We start from the raw sequence: 24,783 nt of genomic DNA on the forward strand, positions 1-24,783 counted from the left end.
CTTTTTACAATTACTGACGTTTAATACTAGTAAAAATTCCCTGTCTTAGGTCAGTTAGGATCACCACTTTATTTTCAGAATGTGAAATGTCAGAATAATAGTAGAGAGAATGATTTATTGCAGCTTAAATTTTTTTCATCACATTCCCAGTGGGTCAGAAGTTTACATACACTCAATTAGTATTTGGTAGCATTGCCTTTAAATTGTTTAACTTGGGTCAAACGTTTTGGTTAGCGTTCCACAAGCTTCCCACAATAATTTGGGTGAATTTTGGCCCATTCCTCCTGACAGAGCTGGTGTAACTGAGTCAGATTTGTAGGCCTCCTTGCTTGCACACGCTTTTTCAGTTCTGCCCACAAATGATCTATAGGATTGAGGTCAGGACTTTATGATGGCCACTCCAATACCTTGACTTTGTTGTGCTTAAGCCATTTTGCCACAACTTTGGAAGTATGCTTGGGGTCATTGTCCATTTGGAAGACCCATTTGCGACCAAGCTTTAACTTCCTGACTGATGTCTTGAGATGTTGCTTCAATATATCCACATAATTTTCCTACCTCATGATGCCATCTATTTTGTGAAGTGCACCAGTCCCTCCTGCAGCAAAGCACCCCCACAACATGATTCTGCCACCCCCCGTGCTTCACGGTTAGGATGGTGTTCTTCGGCTTGCAAGCCTCCCCCTTTTTCCTCCAAACATAACGATGGTCATTATGGCCAAACGGTTCTATTTTTGTTTCATCAGACCAGAGGACATTTCTCCAAAAAGTACGATCTTTGTCCCCATGTGCAGTTGCAAACCGTAGTCGGTTTCGGAGCAGTGGCTTCCTTGCTGAGCGGCCTTTCAGGTTACGTCGATATATGACTCGTTTTACTGTGGATATAGATACTTTTGTACCTGTTTCCTCCAGCATCTTCACAAGGTCCTTTGCTTTTGTTCTGGGATTAATTTGCACTTTTCGCACCAAAGTACGTTCATCTCTAGGAGACAGAACTCGTTTCCTTCCTGAGCGGTATGACGGCTGCGTGGTCCCATGGTGTTTATACTTGCATACTATTGTTTGTACAGATGAACGTGGTATATGATGTCAATTAGCCTATCAGAAGCTTCGAAAGCATGACATAATTTTCTGTTTAAAGGCACAGTCAACTTAGTGTATGTTAACTTCTGACCCACTGGAATTGTGATACAGTGAATGATAAGTGAAATAATCTGTCTGTAAACAATTGTTGGACAAATTATTTGTGTCATGCACAAAGTAGATGTCCTAACCGACTTGCCAAAACTACAGTTTGTTAACAAGATTTTTGTGGAGTGGTTGAAAATCGAGTTTTAATGACTCCAACCTTAGTGTATGTAAACTTCCGACTTCAACTCTGTAGCCTGTCATATGGATGTGCATGGTAAACATGTTGGAGACTAGCGAGAGACAGTGAGATATTGTCTTATGGATTTGTCTGAGATAGTGCGATGTAAATCGTTGGAGAGTCAACACTCCATGTTTGAACATTACACGCTGGTCTGGCTCAGCAGGTTCCTATTGGCCCTTGTCAATAGAACAATCAAACCATGTCCGCTTTAATCCTTTTGCGGTCTTGACTTTTGTTTGATGGTAATTCATTTAGCATTGTATTTTAGTGTTTACCGTATTATACAGATAATCATGTTAGTAAACAAAGTAGAATCTTTAGGCTACAGAGGAACAGTGTACCGGTTCCTACTGAAGTCAAAGTACGGTCTTTATCTTGTACATGTACTTACAAATTTCTCTCGCTCCCCACCTCCACTTTTCCTCTCCACCCTCCCCTCACCCCTCTCCTCCCCCAGGTACACGGAGGTGGCCAACAACGTTCAGAAGGAGGAGACGGTGTTGAGTGTTCAGTTTGTGCTGCTGGACTGTGCTCCCCTGAAGTTCAGCCTGGTGCAGCACTGTAACGAGTGGCAGGGCAAGTTCACCCAGCTGCTCGGCCTCATGGCCAGCACCAGGCTCAAAGAGCTGCACGTCTTTCTGCAGGAGAACGCTCTCAGGTGGGTTTGGAAAGGTGGGTGGTGGAGGGTGGGGCCGGGAGTGTGTGGGTTCCACTTTATAAAAGGTTAATGAAGAGTTTATGGGCCTTAAAGTTGAAAGTGGGACCAGTGTGTCTGGTGGAAAGGCATATGTGCGGCATATAGCTAGATTATAGGCCTTTTGACCTGTGACCTGTCATAAACGTTTTATCTGCAGACGTCTTCAGAGTCCAGAAGATGTGTACTGTATGTGCTGCTAGTGAATGAGAAGGGTCAATGAACTACTGTGTGTGTGTCCAGGCTGAGCCAGTCCCCTCAGTCCCTGGTGGAGCTGGGTGAGAGTCTGAAGCTACTGGAGACACTACAGGGAGACCTTCAGAAGATAGAGAGTCAGATCCCTCCCATCCATGAACAGTTTGCTATCCTGGAGAAGTACGAGGTCACCGTGGACCAGGCTGTGAGTAGGGCGACGGACGGACGGACGCACACACACCCAACCCCCACCCCCTGTTTTAACCCCCCCCCCCCCCCCCCCCCCCCCCCCCCCCCCCTTCGCTCTGTCTCTCTCTTTCTCTCTCCCCAGGTCCATGAGATGTTGGAGGCTCTGAACGGGGAGTGGGTGTGGTTCCAACAGGTGGTGATAGACAGTGACATCATGCTGAAGAAACACAAGGACAAGTTCAAGAGCAGCCTTATCTTCTCAGCAGAGGAGTTTAAGAAGAAAATGCAGACTACTGTCCAGACCTTCAGCAGCTCAGGTCATCTGCTAGCACAAACAGCCATACACAGATATCTCACAAACAGCCATACACAGATATCTCACAAACAGCCATAAACAGATATCTCACAAACAGCCATAAACAGATATCTCACAAACAGCCATACACAGATATCTCACAAACAGCCATACACAGATATTTCACAAACAGCCATACACAGATGTCTCACAAACAGCCATACACAGATATCTCACAAACAGCCATACACAGATATCTCACAAACAGCCATACACAGATGTCTCACAAACAGCCATACACAGATGTCTCACAAACAGCCATACACAGATGTCTCACAAACAGTCATACACAGATGTCTCACAAACAGCCATACATACACCAGGCAGATTTTTTTACAGTACTTCTACACACCAGGGTTAGGGTCAATTTCATTCCATTTTCAGTTGAATTCCTGTTAAGGAATATACATATCCGGGTAATAAATTCCATCCCTGAATTGGAATTTCAATTCATCTCCTGTTTTACGTCAGACGGTGTCACTCCTACGCGACGCTCATCCCTCAACCTGTCTGTCTTGTAGGACGTGGAACTCATATACACATTTGGAATATTCCAGAGCTTCCGCCATTCAACAGTGAAAACATAGTTGCAAATGTTTTATATCACTGCGCTTTCATATGACTCTCCATGAAATAAGCAGAATAACTAGCAAAATTATTTTTAAAAACGTTGTGATAGTGATTTCAAAGTTTGCAATTGTGAGACATTCTGCACAAAGTCTGTGCAAGGGCGTCGGTCGCCAATGCAGTGACTTGATTAGCTGCTTAGCTAACTTTTGTAGCTACTAGTTTACTGACATAGCTAAACGTTAGTTAGTTAGCTAGCTAGCTCTTCCTTTAACAGTTACTGATATGAAAAGCTTGCTTAGCCTGTTTGAATTACCCTGAAGTTGTTGACATGCAGCACCAGAATTAGGAGGAACTGTTATCAGAAATCAGTCCAATGAGTCAGCATGTTTCTCCACTATCGCTACCATGTAACTTTGTACCGTTGGGTCAGCTAGCACTACAGTAGCTTACTAGCTAGCTTTTGTTGGAAGCGTTCAACATTGTGTGTGCAGCACTTGCTAAGTAGGTAGCTGGTTGGTTAGCATCGTTTCAGTGCCTGGTTCAGCTAGCAAGCTAAATGCTGGACAAATTCATGCTAGCTTTCATGCCCATTGTCAAACATGAAACACAAACGTTCTTAGCTGGATGTAAAATGGTGGGACTGAGACTTCCTCGACAGAAACATGTCCACGTTATTGACAGATTTATTGTTCTAGCTTAGATACATTTTGAGGCAGAAATGGGGTTCAGCAACAGACGATGTGGCCTAGGTAATATTTGTGAACGTTAGACAGCCCATTGTAGCCGGACTACTCTTCATCTATCCCACTGTCCGTTGTGAGAAACGAGACAGATCAGTGCAGGCGGAATGGACACGCTGTCTGATGTAAGACAATGGCTACATACTGTACAGTACAGTAGGCTACACACACACACACAGGTTTGCACGGCAGACTGTATAAGGACATGTCAGTAGCACCATAGGGGTAGTGTGTGTGTGTGCGCGTGTGTGTGTGTGTGGGGGGGGGGGGGGGGGGGGGTCTCTTGTCTTGGTTGACAATGATCTTCCCAGCTGGTCCATGACATCTCCCCCCCAGAGGGCTGGTCGACATGTTCTCTGTCTCTCTCCACGTCTAACATCTCCCATTCTGGCTGTGCCATCCTTCGTTGTAGGGAGACTTTTTCCCTTACTTTTGTTTATTCTCTTATTTTCCATTTCCATTAAAAATCTGATTGAACTCGCTGTTCCTCCTCCACAGGCAAACACACACACACACACAAACACACACACACAAACACACACACACACACACAAACACACACACACACACACACACAAACACACGCGCGTGCACACACTTCTATGACTCAAAACAAGACGCTGTGCCAAACCGTATCAAAGACGACAAACCTCCTGTCCTACTTTTCTTTTACCTCCCTCTCATCCCTTTACTCCACTCCCTCGCTCTCCTCTCCTCTCTCTCTCTCTCGTGTGATGTCTCATTGTTTTTGTCATGACAGAGTTACATATCCTTCCCATCTCTCCATCTCCGGGCTCTCTCTTACACACTTTGTCTCACCACATCTGAATCGAAAAGTTTTACACGTTCAACACGTCTCGGAATGTGAACCATTCCCCTCCTCACTGTGGGGAAAGTTGTGCACGTTACATTGTGCACGTTAGAACAGTCAGATTCATCATATCAAGTTCCACAAAGTCACCTCACTTTGTGTGTTTTCCCAATTCTATTCGTCTGTTCTACTCCAGAGCTCCTTGAAGGTTACTTCTCTCACCCCAGCCGTCCCTTCTGCTCAGAACCTGTTGAGAAGAGAATGGGGGGAATGTTTAGAAGGTGAAAACAATGGCTGTGACTGTAGCACTGGGAAGGTTAATGAGGCCAGCAGGCAGCTTTGTTCTCTGGGACATTAGTATTCAGGACCAGACCACCTCCCCACACACACACACACACACACACACACACACACACACACACACACACACACACACACACACACACACACACACACACACACACACACACACACACACACACACACACACACACACACACACACACACACACTCTCTCTACAATAATTGCACAGTACACAGATGCGAGCACACACACACACACACACACCACATTCTACAATAATAGCACAGTACACACACACACGTACATACACACACAATAATATCCCAGTCAATTGGGTCAGCCACATCATATTCATTCTCTATGTGAAGGGCACATCACAGTCAAAGAGAAGAGAAAGAATTGGTCTGATGGTTTTATACAGAGACAACAGTCTGTGAATAGTCAATGAATAAAGACCATCAAATTCTCCCATAGCCATAGTACGTAGCTCAACACTAGCCTGATCCCAGACCTGTTGAGTCGGCAAGACAGCACAAACAAATCTGAGACCAGCACCAGCCCAATGCAACACGTATAGTATAGAGAGCTCTCCAGTCTTGTGAGGATTGTAGAATCAGTTATTCCCTCATTACAACTCCTGTTCTCTACTAGTACCATCATGGCTGTAACAGTAGCAGCAGGCAGTCATCCAGGGCTAATTGAAAAGGCCTAATTGAAAGCAGATAAGAGGCTGTGGTACATTGCTGGTGCTGGTGGGTCTGTCTGTCTGAAGCTGAAACGTCCTGCCTGAGAGCCTGGGAGTTGGGGTGGGGGCTGGGCCTGGGAGTTGGGCTGGGCCTGGGTCTGGGCCTGGGTGTTGGGCGTGAGTTGGGCTGGGGCCTGAGAGTTGGGCTGTGGATGGGGATGGGGCCTGAGAGTTGGGCTGGGGCTGGGGATGGGGCCTGAGAGTTGGGCTGTGGATGGGGATGGGGCCTGAGAGTTGGGCTGTGGATGGGGATGGGGCCTGAGAGTTGGGCTGTGGATGGGGCCTGAGAGTTGGGCTGGGGATGGGGCCTGAGAGTTGGGCTGGGGCTGGGGCCTAAGAGTTGGGCTGGGGATGGGCCTGAGAGTTGGGCTGGGGCTGGGGATGGGGCCTGAGAGTTGGGCTGTGGATGGGGATGGGGCCTGAGAGTTGGGCTGGGGATGGGGCTTGAGAGTTGGGCTGTGGATGGGGATGGGGCCTGAGAGTTGGGCTGGGGATGGGGCTTGAGAGTTGGGCTGGGGCTGGGCCTGAGAGTTGGGCTGGGGATGGGGCTTGAGAGTTGGGCTGGGCCTGAGAGTTGGGCTGGGGATGGGCCTGAGAGTTGGGCTGGGGCTGGGGCCTGAGAGTTGGGCTGGGGATGGGCCTGAGTTGGGCTGGGGCCTGAGAGTTGGGCTGGGGGTGGGGTTGGGGAAGGGCCTGAGAGTTGGGCTGGGGATGGGCCTGAGAGTTGGGATGGGGAAGGGCCTGAGAGTTGGGCTGGGGATGGGGAAGGGCCTGAGTGTTGGGCTGGGGATGGGGATAGGGAAGGGCCTGAGTGTTGGGCTGGGGATGGGGCTGGGGCCTGAGAGTTTGGATGGGGAAGGGCCTGAGAGTTGGGATGGGGCTAGGGCCTGAGAGTTGGACTGGGGATAGGCCTGAGAGTTGGGATGGGGCTGGGGAAGGGCCTGAGAGTTTGGATGGGGTGGTGGAAGGGCTTGAGAGTTGGGCTGGGGATGAGCCTGAGAGTTGGGCTGGGGATGAGGCTGGGGAAGGGCCTGAGAGTAGGGAAGGGGCTGGGGCCTGAGAGTTGGGCTGGGGATGGGCCTGAGAGTTGGGATGGGGAAGGGCCTGCGAGTTGGGATGGGGATGGGGCCTGAGAGTTGGGATGGGGATGGGGCCTGAGAGTTGGGATGGGGAAGGGCCTGAGAGTTGGGATGGGGAAGGGCATGAGAGTTGGGATGGGGCCTGAGAGTTGGGCTGGGGCTGGGGCCTGGGGGATGGGAGTTGGGCTGGGGATGGGGCCTGGGAGTTGGGCTGGGGATGGGAGTTGGGCTGGGGATGGGGCTGGGGCCTGAGAGTTGGGCTCTGGTTGGGGATGGGGCCCCGTCGGAGGGCAGTGTGTGTGGTGGTGATGAGCGACTAAGCGTGGGCGTAGTCTGGGAAGTGTAAGAGAGGGGGGCAGGGGAGTTCGGGGGCTTTGTGGGGATCTGACAGGGGCCGACTGGGGGACCTGGGACCCCAATCAACCCTCTTTCCTCTTTCTCATACTCTCACAGGGTACAAAAGGGGTTCACATCTCTTTCTTTTTCTCTCTCTCTCTCTCTCTCTCTCTCTCTCTCTCTCTCTCTCTCTCTCTCTCTCTCTCTCTCTCTCTCATCCCCCCCTGATGCTCTTTATTTTCCTCTTCTTATCTTACCTCTCCCTCTTCATCCATCCCTTCCTCAGGGGGGTAAGTCGTGACACACTGACCTCTGGGCTCAAGCTGTGAAACAACATGAATGACGCAGAGGGAGAAACACTTATTCTCTACTTCCCCTACCACACGCTGTTGAGTTAAACAGAACAGATTACCATCGCTGATACAATCACACCGTTTCTCTACTGTGAAACCGGCTCAAGGTTACTACATACAGTATTATACATTGTCACGCTTACTGCTGTTGAATTAACAGCTCTGCTTACTGTTTGCATGTACCAGTATCTCTCGCGTGTGTGCAGTTGTGTGTGTGTACTGTGCTGTGTATATATATGCAAAGTATACACATTACAAGGTATCACGTATACATGTATGTACTGTGCGTGTACCGTACTGCAGGTCCGTTTGGTAGTGTGGTGACGTGCGAATTGGCTCTGGAGAAGGTAGCAGCGCTGAGAGGCCAGCTGGACACGCTGAAGGAGGAGGAGGGAACCATACGCCACGGCCTGGGCATCTTCAAGCTTGAACAGCCGTGCTCTAAAGACGTACAGACCCTGGAGAAGGTAGCCCACCTAACCATAACCCCAACCATAACCCGCGGCCTGGGCATCGTCAATATAGAAGAGCCGTGCGACGAGCGGGGTGCCATGGTCGCGCATTTTGGGGCGGTCGGGTAGCCTAGAGGTTAGAGCGTTGGACTAGTAACCGAAAGGTTGCCAGATCAAATCCCCGAGCTGACAAGGTCAAAAAAAATCTGCCGTTCTGCCCATGAACAAGGCAGTTAACCCACTGTTCCTAGGCCGTCATTGAAAATGTGAATTTGTTCTTAACTGACTTGCCTAGTTAAATAAAATGACATAGATGAGGGGACAAGGGTTTTTCCCCGTTCACTCAATGTAGAGAGGAAGGGGGATGTTTTGGGGTTCATTTGTAAGCCCCTCCACCACGTGAAGTCATAACGTACGATTGTGGTAGGATGCGCATCGCGCTGTAAAGGGGGTGTGTGTATGTTCTGTGTTGTGTTGTAGGACCTAGACTACCTGCAGCAGGTGTGGGAGATCACCCAGCAGTGGGATGCCCACTGGGATGAGTGGAAGGAGGGTCAGTTTGTCACTCTGCAGACAGAGAGCATGGAGAACACCGCCCAGGCCATGTACAAGAAACTACACAAACTCAGCAGGGAACTCAAGGTCAGTGTCTATCTACCACAGCTACAGAACACATTTGATTCTACTCTATGTTCTATCCAATGATTTGCTCTGGATTGCTGAAGCTATGTATTGCCCATTGAGAGGCTTTGAAGCAGCAGGTCGGCCATATTGGCATTCCCCAGTAAGAGCAATCCTCCGAATGATTTGAAATCTACAGTATTTCAATAGTTGGGACAGTAACATTAGTACTCTCTAAAAAATATATATACTTAAAGGACATTTTTTTCAAATTTATGTTGAGCTCACGTAATATCATTTAAAAGTAGGCATTATGTGTCTGCAATAGAACAAACGTGTCAAAAACGAATGCAGACGTTCATAAATTGGGTCAAATGTGGAAGACACATTTCAGTAGAATGCATTCAGTTGTACAACTGACTAGGTATCCCCCTTTCCCTTTCCTTAGAGGCGTTTCTATAGCTTCCCAAATTTTTTTTTTTTTTTTTTTTACAATGGAGGAGCAGTACCAAGATGGCTGTTCATTGGCTGTTATTCATCCAGGGTTTATACACATCGTTGGTATCAAAGTACTCTGCATGGTACTGGGCACCTGTACTTTTCCCTCGTGCGCTAAACAGGTCCCTTGCATTTGTTGTGCAATTTTGGTAATGAAGTGGACTTTTGTATTTTGTTATGTAGTAAACTTTTGCTGTTGTTGTTGTTGTTGTTGTTGTTGTGTGCCTGCAGGATAAGCAGTGGGAGATACTGGACTTCTCTAAGAACAGGATTGACCAGTTCAAAAGAACCATCCCTCTCATCTCTGACCTGAGGAACCCAGCCATGAGGGACAGGTCAGGCCAGGAGAGAGTAATATGTCCTGCTGACGGTCCTCACCTCTAAAGTACTGTGTACAAGTCCACTCACGTTTCTCATACACGTTTGTGCAGTCTGCTCCTCCCGTAGCACTCGTTCTCCTTCACTTTAGAACCTCAAATACACTACAGCAGTTAGGAGGAGATCACCTGTTAAATGACTCAAATGTACATGTAGGTAAACACACCCGCCGTTGTTCTCCCCCCAAGGTTGTGCTTCTCTGTAGAATAATGTCTAAAACTCAGCAGGGTTTTCTACAATATGTCTATACGGTATGTCTTCACCTGCGGATTTCTAAGCCTTCGGCTCTTCCCCAATTCCCCAGTTCTTCCCCAGTCTTTTTTCTCCAGCCCTTCCTCAGTTCCTATCCTCACACCGAGCCAAGGGGTCTGGCGCCAGTCCCTGCCTGGACCATTGTAAACGCTCACTGGGCTCACCCCCCCAAAAAATTTCACTCATTTTCCTGGAGGTTCTACAGGACATCAGTTCCTCCTAAAGCCTCCTGTCCTAGTCGCGACTTCACTTCCTCCCATCAGCCCCCCCCCCCCCCCCCCCCCCCCTGATTGGTTGTGGCGTTCCCAAAACAACGTTCCCCACTTCCCATCCATCCAGCTCGATCCGGAATGTTTTGACAAGGAACCTAATGACAGGGAGAAAAGGAGGGGGAGAGAGATTTCCGAGATAACGTTGTGGCCTATCGGCAGTGATGTAACCGTCTGAAAGATCGTTTGTGACTGGGCCGCGCTCTGGGGAATAGAAGAAAATAAACAGAGGATTACGTCTGACGGAGAGAAAAGCTGAAAAAGAGAAAAGACAGAAAGAGAAAACACATTTTCCGTTGCACTCTACCAGGTCCCAGGGTGCACAGCGGCGCAGCGAGACTCCATGCGGGCGGAGAGAGAGAGAGAGAGAGAGAGAGAGAGAGAGAGAGAGAGAGAGAGAGAGAGAGAGAGAGAGAGAGAGAGAGAGAGAGAGAGAGAGAGAGATCAGAGTGCAAGATGGTGGGGTTGGGTTGTGTGCCTGGTCTGTAGTTAAGGAAGGGCGGGTGTCTTGTGGTTAAAGTCAAGTGGGGCTAAGGTACCGTGGTGCTGTGGGTAACTAAGGGGTTTCCTAGTGAGAGGAATCCAAGCTGTGATTAAATGGCAGAACATAGCCAGAGGCTGACTTCTGGCACATATTCCTTATCTATCCTCTTCCTCCTTCTCCCTCCTCCTCTTCCATTAATACCACTCCTTCAATGTGTCAATATTGTCAATCATCATGACAGTCGGTGGTTTGACCCACTCAGGTTATGGGACTGCATCCATAATGTCCAGTTACATGATGGTACCAGACCCTCCATGTTTTTAAGTGTACGCCTCACTTCACACAGACAAGAGTGAATCCAACAGGTTGAGTACAACACAGCAGAAGTAGCCAACTTGGTAGGAACATTGGACATTTATTTGTCTGTGGTATGATCCCACAAATAATCCAAGAAAATCACATCAAACATTGGTAAATCTGGTCAAGTATTTTGTTATTTTTTTAAAATCAGTATGACATTACACTATTGCATAACGCTAATAACAACCAACAAGACAGCAAACGAGACAGCACCTTTCAACCTTATATCAGTGGTTGGAATATTAAACAGTAAATTAAAAAGAAATCAATAATAAGTAATACAAAAAAAATTGAATAAAAACTCCCAATACACATACAGTTGTACATCCATCCCTTCAATAGCCTCTTTCCTCCCCAGTCCTCTCCTCTTCATACTGGCTGACCTGGTGACTGTCTGTGATTGTTGTTGCTAGGCACTGGAAGCAGATCTGCCACGAGGTTCAGCGGTCGTTTGACCACACCAGTCCAGAGTTCACGCTGGAGAGGATCGTGGCCCTGGGCCTCGAGCAGCACGCCGACAAGATCTCTGAGATATCCGGAGCCGCCAGCAAAGAGCTCTCCATAGAACAGGTCCGTTTCAGACCCTTCTCCTTTACACTCTCTCTCTCTCTCTCTCTCTCTCTCTCTCTCTCTCTCTCCCTTCTCTCACTCTCTCTCTCTCCTTTCCCTTCCTCTCTCTCTCTCCTCCTCTCTACCTACCTCCTCTCTCTCTCTCCCTTCTCTCACTTTCTCTCTCTCCTTTCCCTTCCTCTCTCTCTCTCCTCCTCTCTACCTACCTCCTCTCTCTCTCTCCCTTCTCTCAATTTCTCTCTCTCCTTTCCCTTCCTCTCTCTCTCTCCTCCTCTCTACCTACCTCCTCTCTCTCTCTCCCTTCTCTCACTTTCTCTCTCTCCTTTCCCTTCCTCTCTCTCTCTCCTCCTCTCTACCTACCTCCTCTCTCTCTCTCCCTTCTCTCACTTTCTCTCTCTCCTTTCCCTTCCTCTCTACCTACCTCCTCTCTCTCGCACCTACTGTACAGGGTTAACAGCAAAGTGTAGTCTTTTCAATAGCACGTTAATCATGGACTTCCAGTCCCTGCATCTCTCAGCACATGCCTCTAGGGGTCTGAGGGTTCAGTCATCGGAGCCTTTTGCTTTGGTTATAAGGGTCAGAGGTCGAAATGTAATTAGTCACTCCTGATCCTGGAAGTCTTTAGGGAGTGTAATGGCTCCTCATCTGTGCTCACAGCATATCCAAGCATTCAGTAAGGTCAGTGTAGAGTGTTAGAATGATGAATGGCCCACAGGTGCAGTGTACATCTGCTCTTATAACCAGGGTTGTTGGGATCAATTCCATTTCTATTAAGTCAATTTGTGACTGAATTGAAATGGCATTGACCCCAAAACTGATTATAACCCCCCCAAGTACAGTCTTAACTAAGAACCATAAGGGTTTAGCCTGGTCCCAGATCTGTTTGTGCTGTGTAAGCATCTCTGCTGTCTCCCCCTCTCTCTCTCTCTTCCCCCCCCTCTTTCTCTCTCTTTCCCTCCCCTCGCCTTAGCAGCCTTTAACCCTATAAATTCCCAGACACAGTGCTCCTCTGTCACAGAGGTTACATCAACACAGATATAGTGTGTGAATACCGTCGGCCGCCAGGGAACAGAGGCGTTTGAAATAGCCCCCTTGCCCTCCCTCCAAGCCCCCCTAACCCCTCTAGCCCCTCAAACCCCAACGCGGTTCATTGATAAGTCATAGAGGAGGATAGGAGGAGAGAAAAGAGAGAGCGCGCGCGAGAGAAAGATGGTCCATGGCCATGTAAGGCCTCTCACTGTAGGTGCCTGCCAAGATCAACGGTTTCCTGTCTTAAGAGCTGCTTCAAGCTGCTGCTGATTCAGAAATCATCATATAAGAAGGGGTGCAGATCAGATCACCCGCAACACACAAGCACACACACACACACACACACACACACACACACACACACACACACACACACACACACACACACACACACACACACACACACACACACACACACACACGCCCATCTCTGTTCCGTCTGTTAACATTAGCATTCAAACGTAGATTTTTTTCCTTCTCCTTCCAGTCGCTGGAGGGCATCGCCATGACATGGGAAGAGACGTCCCTGGACATCGCACCTTACAAAGACAAGGGCCACCACAGGCTGAGGTAAGTCAGTCTGCCCCCCGCAGGGGAGGGAAAGAGGGGTCAAAGGTCACAGAGTTAAAGGTCAGGGGTCAGAGAGAGGCATGTCACCTCAGTAACAAGGCCTCAATGAAAAGGTGACTTGCCACTTGGCGTTTCGCCGAGCTGAACTGAAAATCTTCCCCTTTGTGAAATTCAGGGCTCGACATTCAGGGCTGCCCGCTGGCCCGGCAACATCTGCCGAGCTCACCAGGACAGTTAATCAAATTTTCATATTTGAGTCAGTACATTTTCAAACCCCAAAACAGAAAAAAAAAACAATTATATTTGTTCCTTCGCATGTCGGATGCTTCACACTTGCATGGCTGAAGCATGGGGTTGCTCCTCTGCATTGTTTACCACATGGCTCTTTAACCCTGTTCCTGGAGAGCTACCCTTGTTATCAACCAGCATTTGGTTTCCAAGGCTACATCCTGGATACTCGCGCCAGACCCGTCTCAGCGGAGGCGGGAAGCTCATCAGTTCAGAGTTGAACATTGGCATGTGCATTCAAAAGGACCTTCACCTGCTTTTCAGTCTTTTTTCATATCAGATGACATTAATTATTTATTTATGTTACCCCCTTTTTTCTCCCCAATTTCATGGTATCCATTTGATAGTTACAGTCTTGTCTCATTGCTACAACTCCTGTACGGACTCGGGAGAGGCAAAGGTCGAGAGCCATGCGTCCTCCGAAACACAACACAACCAAGCCACACTGCTTCTTGACACAATGCACATCCAACCCGGAAGCCAGCCGCACCAATGTGTCGGAGGAAACACCGTACACCTAGCGACCTGGTCAGCCTGCACTGCGCCCGGCCCGCCACAGGAGTCGCTAGTTCGCGATGAGACAAGGATATCCCTGCCGGCCAAACCCTCCCCTAAACCCGGACGACGCTGGGCCAATTGTGCGTCGCCCCGTGGGCCTCCCGGCGACAGAGCCTGGGCTCAAACCCAGAATCTCTGGTGGCACAGCTAGCACTGCGATGCAGTGCCTTAGACCACTGCACCACCCGGGAGGCGCGATGACATTATTAAAAAAACAAACATTTACTTAGGCCTACACTAAGAAGCTACTTGGTTGTCAAGACATGAACATTGTTTACACAAAAAGTTAAATACAGGAATACAAGACAACAGTTTTGATGACAGTTATTGAAAAGAGCAGGATCTCAGCTTTACAGTGGTGTATGATTTATTTCTCAACTTTTTTCGCAATTGGCAGCGTTTTACAATCCCAGTGTCTGGCATGACAATGGGGGAAAAAGTCAGCAGGAAGCGCGGCGGCCATTCGAATGCATAAACGGTAGGCCTATATTCACTATAAAGTTCACACAATTACACTCTATTTATAAACATTGTAGAAATCACATGATTCTATTGGTGCCACTGGGAGTTCTTTTTTTAGGACATTAAACAAGCAACAAGATCATATTTAGAGTCTGTGATCTAAGTAATGGTTAGCCCTTTGTGGTAAACCAGGGCTCTCCAACGCTGTCCCTGGAGAGATACCGTCTTGTAGGTTTTCGCTCCAACCCTGATCCAGCACCCCTGATTCTAATAATTAGCTGGTTGATACGCTGAATGAGGTTAGTTACAACTGGGGTTGGAGAGAGAACCTACAGGAGGGTAGCTCTCCAGGAACAGGGTTGGAGAGCCCTGTGGTAAACAATGCAGAGGAGCAACCCCATGCTTCAGCCATGTAGCCACCATGCTGCACCCGACAGGTGATCATTCTTCAGCCATGTAGCCACCATGCTGCACCAGACAGGTGATCATGCTTCAGCCATGTAGCCACCATGCCGCACCAGACAGGCGATCATGCTTCAGCCATGTAGCCACCATGCCGCACCAGACAGGTGATCATGCTTCAGCCATGTAGCCACTATACTGCACCAGACAGGTGATCATGCTTCAGCCATGTAGCCACCATGCCGCACCAGACAGGTGATCATGCTTCAGCCATGTAGCCACCATGCCGCACCAGACAGGTGATCATGCTTCAGCCATGTAGCCACCATGCTGCACCCGACAGGTGATCATTCTTCAGCCATGTAGCCACCATGCTGCACCAGACAGGTGATCATGCTTCAGCCATGTAGCCACCATGCCGCACCAGACAGGCGATCATGCTTCAGCCATGTAGCCACCATGCCGCACCAGACAGGTGATCATGCTTCAGCCATGTAGCCACCATGCTGCACCCGACAGGTGATCATGCTTCAGCCATGTAGCCACCATGCTGCACCAGACAGGTGATCATGCTTCAGCCATGTAGCCACCATGCCGCACCAGACAGGCGATCATGCTTCAGCCATGTAGCCACCATGCCGCACCAGACAGGTGATCATGCTTCAGCCATGTAGCCACCATGCTGCACCAGACAGGTGATCATGCTTCAGCTATGTAGCCACCATACTGCACCAGACAGGTGATCATGCTTCAGCCATGTAGCCACCATGCTGCACCAGACAGGTGATCATGCTTCAGCCATGTAGTCACCATTCTGCATCAGACAGGTGATCATGCTTCAGCCATGTAGCCACCATTCTGCATCAGACAGGTGATCATGCTTCAGCCATGTAGCCACTATGCTGTACCAGACAGGTGATCATGCTTCAGCCATGTAGCCACCATGCTGCATCAGACAGGTGATCATGCTTCAGCCATGTAGCCACCATGCTGCACCAGACAGGTGATCATGCTTCAGCCATGTAGCCACCATGCTGCACCAGACAGGTGATCATGCTTCAGCCATGTAGCCACTATGCTGCACCAGACAGGTGATCATGCTTCAGCCATGTAGCCACCATTCTGCATCAGACAGGTGATCATGCTTCAGCCATGTAGCCACCATTCTGCATCAGACAGGTGATCATGCTTCAGCCATGTAGCCACCATGCTGCACCAGACAGGTGATCATGCTTCAGCCATGTAGCCACTATGCTGCACCAGACAGGTGATCATGCTTCAGCCATGTAGCCACTATGCTGCACCAGACAGGTGATCATTCTTATTGCTAAAATAGCACACCGGTCTGTTAATATGGACCATGTACAGGCCCTAAAGATATTGCGTTCCATTTTATTGTGCTCATTTCTGGAGAGGAATATGACATTTTAAACAGCTTAATATGTTAAGGCTATATGTCATCATTTTATTTTGGTTTCCCAAACAATCAGTGTAAACATATGGTTGGCTATACGCTAGCCAACCTGCCCAGACTGCAAATTTAACATGACATCACCCACGATTGAAATTCTGCATGCCAAACTTGCTTTCCTGTGATCGTGGCCCAGGCCAGTCATTTTCTAATTCGGGCCAGTAGTTTTCACTTGGTACTGGTCCAGTGTGCCACTGGTAAATTGACCTGAACATCAAGCCCTAAAATTGACCTGTAAAGACTTTCTTTTTGGGATGCGGTTACTGACAACAACCTTTGGATGCAGTTAGTTTGGCACAGGATAATGTAGCTAGTTGTGGCTTGTCTGAAACAAAAAGGAGAGAGGCGTGCTCATTGGTCCACCAGCTGAACACCTCCCTCAACAAGCAGGCAGGGGCTTTGGTGAGCATTAGCCAGATCAAAATGACTCATTCCACACGCAGTATAAAACCCTTCAAACGCATGGCTTTTCCCAGAACAGACAGAGTACACACGCGCTGGGCCTCAAAGGATTAAATTAATGGGTTCAATTCAGAATCAGAACCTACTCACGGCTCTGCATGTTCGCAGAGGAGGACATTAAAACAGGCACAGACGGACACACGCTAGCAGGACATAAACGAGGACACAGTCTCAGTGTGGCTCCATCCACCCAGCAGCAGCTCGTTATATCCCTACCCCCAAGTCACAGATTTGTCCTTAATTGGAAAGTTGTCCTCATTTACTTTACCTATTTTATGGATTAGGGGGTTTCGCTGCCCAGCCTAATTGAACCATAGCTTCCATGTGTTCCCAGTCAGTGAGGATGGTAATTGGCTGATTGGGGATGAGTTGTGGAGTTGTTTTCCCCCATCAGATGTAGTTATGAACAGCATGCATATTACACAGTAGCCTATTATTGAAATGAATCTAACTAGAACAATGCGAAAACAACCACCACAACAGAAATGAACAAGAGAACGTAATGTTTCAACGTGATAGGATGCAAGGCCTTAGGTCTGTTCTAGTGTGTCTGTGTGTGTAGATTTATTAATTATTCTAACATTGTTATTGTATTAGTCCGGTGTGGTATTAAGTCACATTTACTGGCCTCAAGGCAGAGACAGAGACAACAGAGCGAAAGAACGAGGCGAAAAGAGAGGCCAGCTAGCACAAAATGTGTTTCTTACAGCTTGGTGAGAGAGTGGCTGTCCTATAGTTATTTTACATACAACCTTCCCACAACTTTCTGGGAATGGTGCAGGATAGTCGTTTGGTTTTAGAACATTCTCAGCACATTTAAGGAACTTGACAACAAAAAAATGTTTCCCTAAAGGTTCACACATGGTTACATTCAGGTCTGTTGGCCACGCCCACTAATTGGCCACACCTGATCTTAATGAGTGCTCATTTATTTTGAAATGGGGTCTGTTTGAGTAGACTAAAATGAGCAGCTTTGTATGCGTAGAAAAACATGTCATGCTGGTTTTGAATCTCACTGATGCCGTGTCACAATAAAAAAATGTGTTTGAATGAGTAATGCCTAAGCAAGTGTAATTCCTTGTGTCCTTTCTGCGCTTCGAGTTACAAAAAAGTTCACCTAAAATAGGCTAGCAGTGTTATTAAAAGTCTTATTGAAGCATTCAGGGAAAGTTATTCAAAAACCTAGACATTTCGTTATTAGAGTGTTAAGAAAACGTACAATAATAACCATAAAACTTTCACAACATTTATAGTAAAACATCCCAGTAAAACTGTAAAGGAACCAAAGTAAAACGTTCTCAAAACCTTCCTGCAACCTAAAAACAAACATTTCCAGAACAGTCTGGAATATTCTGAAACCAAAAAACACACGTTCTCACAACTTCCAAGAAACCAAATGTGCTAGCTGGGAGAATTATACCTAAGATGAGATACAGAGCTTTGAGGGTTGTGATAAGCAAAGACTTCAAGACTCATTTATAACCTGTGTATCTATAATATAATGTCACTCTAAATGGCTCATCAATGACAGGTCAATCAGTGGCACATTACTGTAGCTTTACTGCCGACAGCTTTAACACAAACAGAGGTAGCTTGCGACATTTGTTGAAGAGCCAGTGCAATTGAAGCTGAAAACATCGTTGTGTAAGTAGTCGAGACGAGATACTCACAGTCACGAACAGTGTGCAGAAAAACAGGCCTAAAACACTGGGAAAGGACACACATACACTATCCATGTCTCAATTCTCTCAAGGCTTAAACATTCTTCTTTAATCTGTCTCCTCCCCTTCATCAACACTCACCTACACTGATTGAAGTGGATTTAACAAGTGACATCAACAAGGGATCATAGCTTTCACCTGGATTCACCTTGCCAGTCTATGTCATGGAAAGAGCAGGTGTTCCTAATGTTTTGTACACGCAGTGTATGTCTACAGTATATTCGTCTCTGCGTGTGTCTGTGTATGTCTACAGTACATTTGTCTGTGTATGTCAACAGTATATTTGTCTCTGCGTGTGTCTGTGTATGTCAACAGTATATTTGTCTCTGCGTGTGTCTGTGTATGTCAACAGTATATTTGTCTCTGCGTGTGTCTGTGTATGTCAACAGTATATTTGTCTCTGCGTGTGTCTGTGTATGTCTACAGTATATTTGTCTCTGTGTGTGTCTGTGTATGTCTACAGTATATTTGTCTCTGTGTGTGTCTGTGTATGTCTACAGTATATTTGTCTCTGCGTTTGTCTGTGTATGTCAACAATATATTTGTCTCTGCGTGTGTCTGTGTATGTCTACAGTATATTCGTCTCTGCGTGTGTCTGTGTATGTCTACAGTATATTTGTCTCTGCGTTTGTCTGTGTATGTCAACAATATATTTGTCTCTGCGTGTGTCTGTGTATGTCTACAGTATATTTGTCTCTGCGTGTGTCTGTGTATGTCTACAGTATATTTGTCTCTGCGTTTGTCTGTGTATGTCAACAATATATTTGTCTCTGCGTGTGTCTGTGTATGTCTACAGTATATTCGTCTCTGCGTGTGTCTGTGTATGTCAACAGTATATTTGTCTCTGCGTGTGTCTGTGTATGTCAACAGTATATTTGTCTCTACGTGTGTCTGTGTATGTCAACAGTATATTTGTCTCTGCGTGTGTCTGTGTATGTCTACAGTATATTTGTCTCTGCGTGTGTCTGTGTATGTCAACAGTATATTTGTCTCTACGTGTGTCTGTGTATGTCAACAGTATATTTGTCTCTGCGTGTGTCTGTATGTCAACAGTATATTTGTCTCTGCGTGTGTCTGTGTATGTCAACAGTATATTTGTCTCTGTGTGTGTCTGTGTATGTCAACAGTATATTTGTCTCTGCGTGTGTCTGTGTATGTCTACAGTATATTTGTCTCTACGTGTGTCTGTGTATGTCAACAGTATATTTGTCTCTGCGTGTGTCTGTATGTCAACAGTATATTTGTCTCTGCGTGTGTCTGTGTATGTCAACAGTATATTTGTGTCTGTCAGTGTGAGCGTGTCTGAAATTGGCTGATGGAAAGAAGCGGAGGTTGAGAGGTGTCAGGAATAAAAGCGGCAGCAGCTTCTCTCTCTCTCCCTCCCCTTTTCCTCTCTATCTCTCTCCTCCCCCATCTCTCTCCAGGTGTCACGTCAGCTTCTCTCGCCCACCAGTGAGCCACTGCCAGGTCACTGCTAACGGAGACACATGCACCACAGAGGGAGATGGGGGGGTGGGGTGGGGGGGGAGTGGGGGGGGAGAAGGCTAGAAGGAAGGGGAAGGAGAGACAGAGAGCGAGAGAGAGAGAGAGAAAGAGAAGGGGGGGAGAAGGAGAGTGAGAGAGAAAGAGGGAGGAATAACAGAGATAGATAGAGAGGAGTGAGAAATGTGCTCTTTCTGCGCATCTCCGTCAGTTTTTTAAAATGTAATTAAGTGGTGATGGCGAGCTCGGTTGTGTAGACACTGACGAGTCTTCTGTTGTTACGCTTGTTTCTACCGGCGGATTCGCGCGTGTGTTGTATCATTACATGAACCGTGTTTTGAACTAGTCGCGGGCCGCTCTTTTTTGGTTTGATAAGAAACAACCTTTTTCTGTCATGTTACCTAGCTAGCTAACTACCTGGTAACTTGACCAAAAGGCTATGTTCTAATTTGTATTGCACGGAAAGAGCCAAATTCCAAGCTATATCTTAATGAAAAAACGACTTATTTTTCTGGTGTTTCATTTCTAAGTTGGGAGCAGTATTTAGTATTTATTAGGATCCCAAAAGGCAACAGCTACTCTTCCCGGGGTCCAAATAGGACTAAAACAATTGGCTGCCGCAAGGCAACAGCTACTCTTCCCGGGGTCCAAATAGGACTAAAACAATTGGCTGCCGCAAGGCAACAGCTACTCTTCCCGGGGTCCAAATAGGACTAAAACAATTGGCTGCCGCAAGGCAACAGCTACTCTTCCCGGGGTCCAAATAGGACTAAAACAATTGGCTGCCGCAAGGCAACAGCTACTCTTCCCGGGGTCCAAATAGGACTAAAACAATTGGCTGCCGCAAGGCAACAGCTACTCTTCCCGGGGTCCAAATAGGACTAAAACAATTGGCTGCCGCAAGGCAACAGCTACTCTTCCCGGGGTCCAAATAGGACTAAAACAATTGGCTGCCGCAAGGCAACAGCTACTCTTCCCGGGGTCCAAATAGGACTAAAACAATTGGCTGCCGCAAGGCAACAGCTACTCTTCCCGGGGTCCAAATAGGACTAAAACAATTGGCTGCCGCAAGGCAACAGCTACTCTTCCCGGGGTCCAAATAGGACTAAAACAATTGGCTGTCGCAAGGCAACAGCTACTCTTCCCGGGGTCCAAATAGGACTAAAACAATTGGCTGCCGCAAGGCAACAGCTACTCTTCCCGGGGTCCAAATAGGACTAAAACAATTGGCTGCCGCAAGGCAACAGCTACTCTTCCCGGGGTCCAAATAGGACTAAAACAATTGGCTGCCGCAAGGCAACAGCTACTCTTCCCGGGGTCCAAATAGGACTAAAACAATTGGCTGCCGCAAGGCAACAGCTACTCTTCCCGGGGTCCAAATAGGACTAAAACAATTGGCTGCCGCAAGGCAACAGCTACTCTTCCCGGGGTCCAAATAGGACTAAAACAATTGGCTGCCGCAAGGCAACAGCTACTCTTCCCGGGGTCCAAATAGGACTAAAACAATTGGCTGTCGCAAGGCAACAGCTACTCTTCCCGGGGTCCAAATAGGACTAAAACAATTGGCTGCCGCAAGGCAACAGCTACTCTTCCCGGGGTCCAAATAGGACTAAAACAATTGCGTCGCAAGGAACGTTTGACATCTTCCTAAGTCACAGGTTGGTTTTAACTTTCTGGTCTTGGAATTGTATCAACTCGCTATCCAAGGCTTTTACTTGCGACATATAGTTCAGTGCATTAAAGAGGAACAATGGGCACATATTAAAGATGTGCATGCTCATCCCCAGAATCCTTTCACGTGTCTATTTTCAAAGGACAAAGCTAAGAACAACTTCATAGTTAAGAACACTATAACAATATGGCAGAAAATGAAGCGTATTCTACAAGAATCAATATCACTCCCTAAAAACGTACCCCTATGGAACAATCCTTGGATAGCTTTTCAGAATTCACCGGTAAATTGGTCCACATGGAAAACTAAAAGCATAGAAACCGTAAATGACTTGGTAACAGGAAATTATTCATTTATTTCCATAACAGAATTCCGAAGTAATTTTGGACGGATCATTTCAAATACATGCAACTTAAATGTTACGTCTCATAACATTTTGATTTGCAATCTTTTGGACATCAGAGCAGCCTTGAGGAAATCTTACTTGAGTCAGAAAATGTTGTTCATATGATAGGGAAGATATATACAAAATCTTACAGAGAGCATATCCAACTAACAACCTCTTAACCCAGTATAAACTAATGTATGAAACGTATGATACAAGAGACAAAATTCACAAATTCTACAGCACAACGGCAGCGTCATGTCTTAAGTGTAAATGACTCAATAACCCATGCTTTCTGGGAACGCTATAAAGTCCGGAAGTTGTGGGCGGATCTAGAAAGTTGGCTATCAGAAGTATTTAATCCGTCTGCATATTTAATCTGCCTGCATATTTCAAGACACAGCATATGGGGGTGTAGTGAGATACCCGATGGGTCGGACAATTCTCTTCTCATCACTCACCTTGAAAGAAACGTGGAAATCAATCAATCTGCCGTCATTAATACAATGGAAAAATTGAAATTGTGTGGGCTACAGAGAGAAAGAGACGGAGAGTGATGCGGGCGATGGAGATGGGGGGGGGGGGGGTGTGTAGTTGATGTTTGTATGTGTATGTTTATGTTTTGTATTGTTTATAAAATGTGTGTTAGTGTTAGTGTGTTAGTGTGCAGAACTCAGGAACGGCGTCCTGGGGGTCAGAGCTAACAGGACCCCCCTCTACTTTCAACACTACTCTGAAAAGAAGAACATTTTCTTACTTTCCGTGCAAAACCTTTTTGGGCCCTCACAAGTTTGCATCCCCGAGGGATGGTGGTTGATATTAGGGTGGAATGAGGAGCCAGATAGACAAAGACAGGATACAGAAATAAACAGACAGGTGGGGAGCCAGATAGACAAATAGACAGGATACAGAAATGAACAGACAGGTGGGGAGGCAGATAGACAAATAGACAGGATACAGAAATGAACAGACAGGTGGGGAGGCAGATAGACAAATAGACAGGATACAGAAATAAACAGACAGGTGGGGAGGCAGATAGACAAATAGACAGGATACAGAAATAAACAGACAGGTGGGGAGGCAGATAGACAAATAGACAGGATACAGAAATGAACAGACAGGTGGGGAGGCAGATAGACAAATAGACAGGATACAGAAAAAAACAGACAGGTGGGGAGGCAGATAGACAAATAGACAGGATACAGAAATAAACAGACAGGTGGGGAGGCAGATAGACAAATAGACAGGATACAGAAATAAACAGACAGGTGGGGAGCCAGATAGACAAATAGACAGGATACAGAAATAAACAGACAGGTGGGGAGGCAGATAGACAAATAGACAGGATACAGAAATAAACAGACAGGTGGGGAGGCAGATAGACAAATAGACAGGATACAGAAATAAACAGACAGGTGGGGAGGCAGATAGACAAATAGACAGGATACAGAAATAAACAGACAGGTGGGGAGGCAGATAGACAAATAGACAGGATACAGAAATAAACAGACAGGTGGGGAGGCAGATAGACAAATAGACAGGATACAGAAATAAACAGACAGGTGGGAAGGCAGATAGACAAATAGACAGGATACAGAAATAAACAGACAGGTGGGGAGGCAGATAGACAAATAGACAGGATACAGAAATGAACAGACAGGTGGGGAGGCAGATAGACAAATAGACAGGATACAGAAATGAACAGACAGGTGGGGAGGCAGATAGACAAATAGACAGGATACAGAAATGAACAGACAGGTGGGGAGGCAGATAGACAAATAGACAGGATACAGAAATGAACAGACAGGTGGGGAGGCAGATAGACAAATAGACAGGATACAGAAATGAACAGACAGGTGGGAAGGCAGATAGACAAATAGACAGGATACAGAAATAAACAGAAATAAACAGACAGGTGGGGAGCCAGATAGACAAATAGACAGGATACAGAAATAAACAGACAGGTGGGGAGGCAGATAGACAAATAGACAGGATACAGAAATAAACAGACAGGTGGGAAGGCAGATAGACAAATAGACAGGATACAGAAATAAACAGACAGGTGGGAAGGCAGATAGACAAATAGACAGGATACAGAAATAAACAGACAGGTGGGGAGGCAGACAAATAGACAGGATACAGAAATGAACAGACAGGTGGGGAGGCAGATAGACAAATAGACAGGATACAGAAATGAACAGACATGTGGGGAGGCAGATAGACAAATAGACAGGATACAGAAATAAACAGACAGGTGGGGAGGCAGATAGACAAATAGACAGGATACAGAAATAAACAGACAGGTGGGGAGGCAGATAGACAAATAGACAGGATACAGAAAAAAACAGACAGGTGGGGAGGCAGATAGACAAATAGACAGGATACAGAAATAAACAGACAGGTGGGGAGGCAGATAGACAAATAGACAGGATACAGAAATAAACAGACAGGTGGGGAGGCAGATAGACAGGATACAGAAATGAACAGACAGGTGGGGAGGCAGATAGACAAATAGACAGGATACAGAAATAAACAGACAGGTGGGGAGGCAGATAGACAAATAGACAGGATACAGAAATGAACAGACAGGTGGGGAGGCAGATAGACAAATAGACAGGATACAGAAATGAACAGACAGGTGGGGAGGCAGATA

At 46.8% G+C, this 24,783-nt stretch overlaps 1 protein-coding gene across 1 annotated transcript in view; it reads left to right on the forward strand.

The window, feature by feature from the left end:
* dnah2 (dynein, axonemal, heavy chain 2) overlaps positions 1-24,783 on the forward strand; it is a 228,560-nt gene that overhangs the window by 72,925 nt on the left and 130,852 nt on the right. The window contains exons 20-27 of the mRNA XM_038995249.1: positions 1,830-2,030; positions 2,310-2,466; positions 2,593-2,767; positions 8,048-8,211; positions 8,677-8,838; positions 9,547-9,650; positions 11,472-11,628; positions 13,145-13,227. Of these exons, the coding sequence (XP_038851177.1) occupies positions 1,830-2,030; positions 2,310-2,466; positions 2,593-2,767; positions 8,048-8,211; positions 8,677-8,838; positions 9,547-9,650; positions 11,472-11,628; positions 13,145-13,227 (1,203 nt within the window). The remainder of the gene's footprint in view (positions 1-1,829; positions 2,031-2,309; positions 2,467-2,592; positions 2,768-8,047; positions 8,212-8,676; positions 8,839-9,546; positions 9,651-11,471; positions 11,629-13,144; positions 13,228-24,783) is intronic.

Source organism: Salvelinus namaycush, chromosome 6 (genome assembly GCF_016432855.1).
Source record: "Salvelinus namaycush isolate Seneca chromosome 6, SaNama_1.0, whole genome shotgun sequence".
NCBI classification, from domain to species: Eukaryota; Metazoa; Chordata; class Actinopteri; order Salmoniformes; family Salmonidae; genus Salvelinus; species Salvelinus namaycush.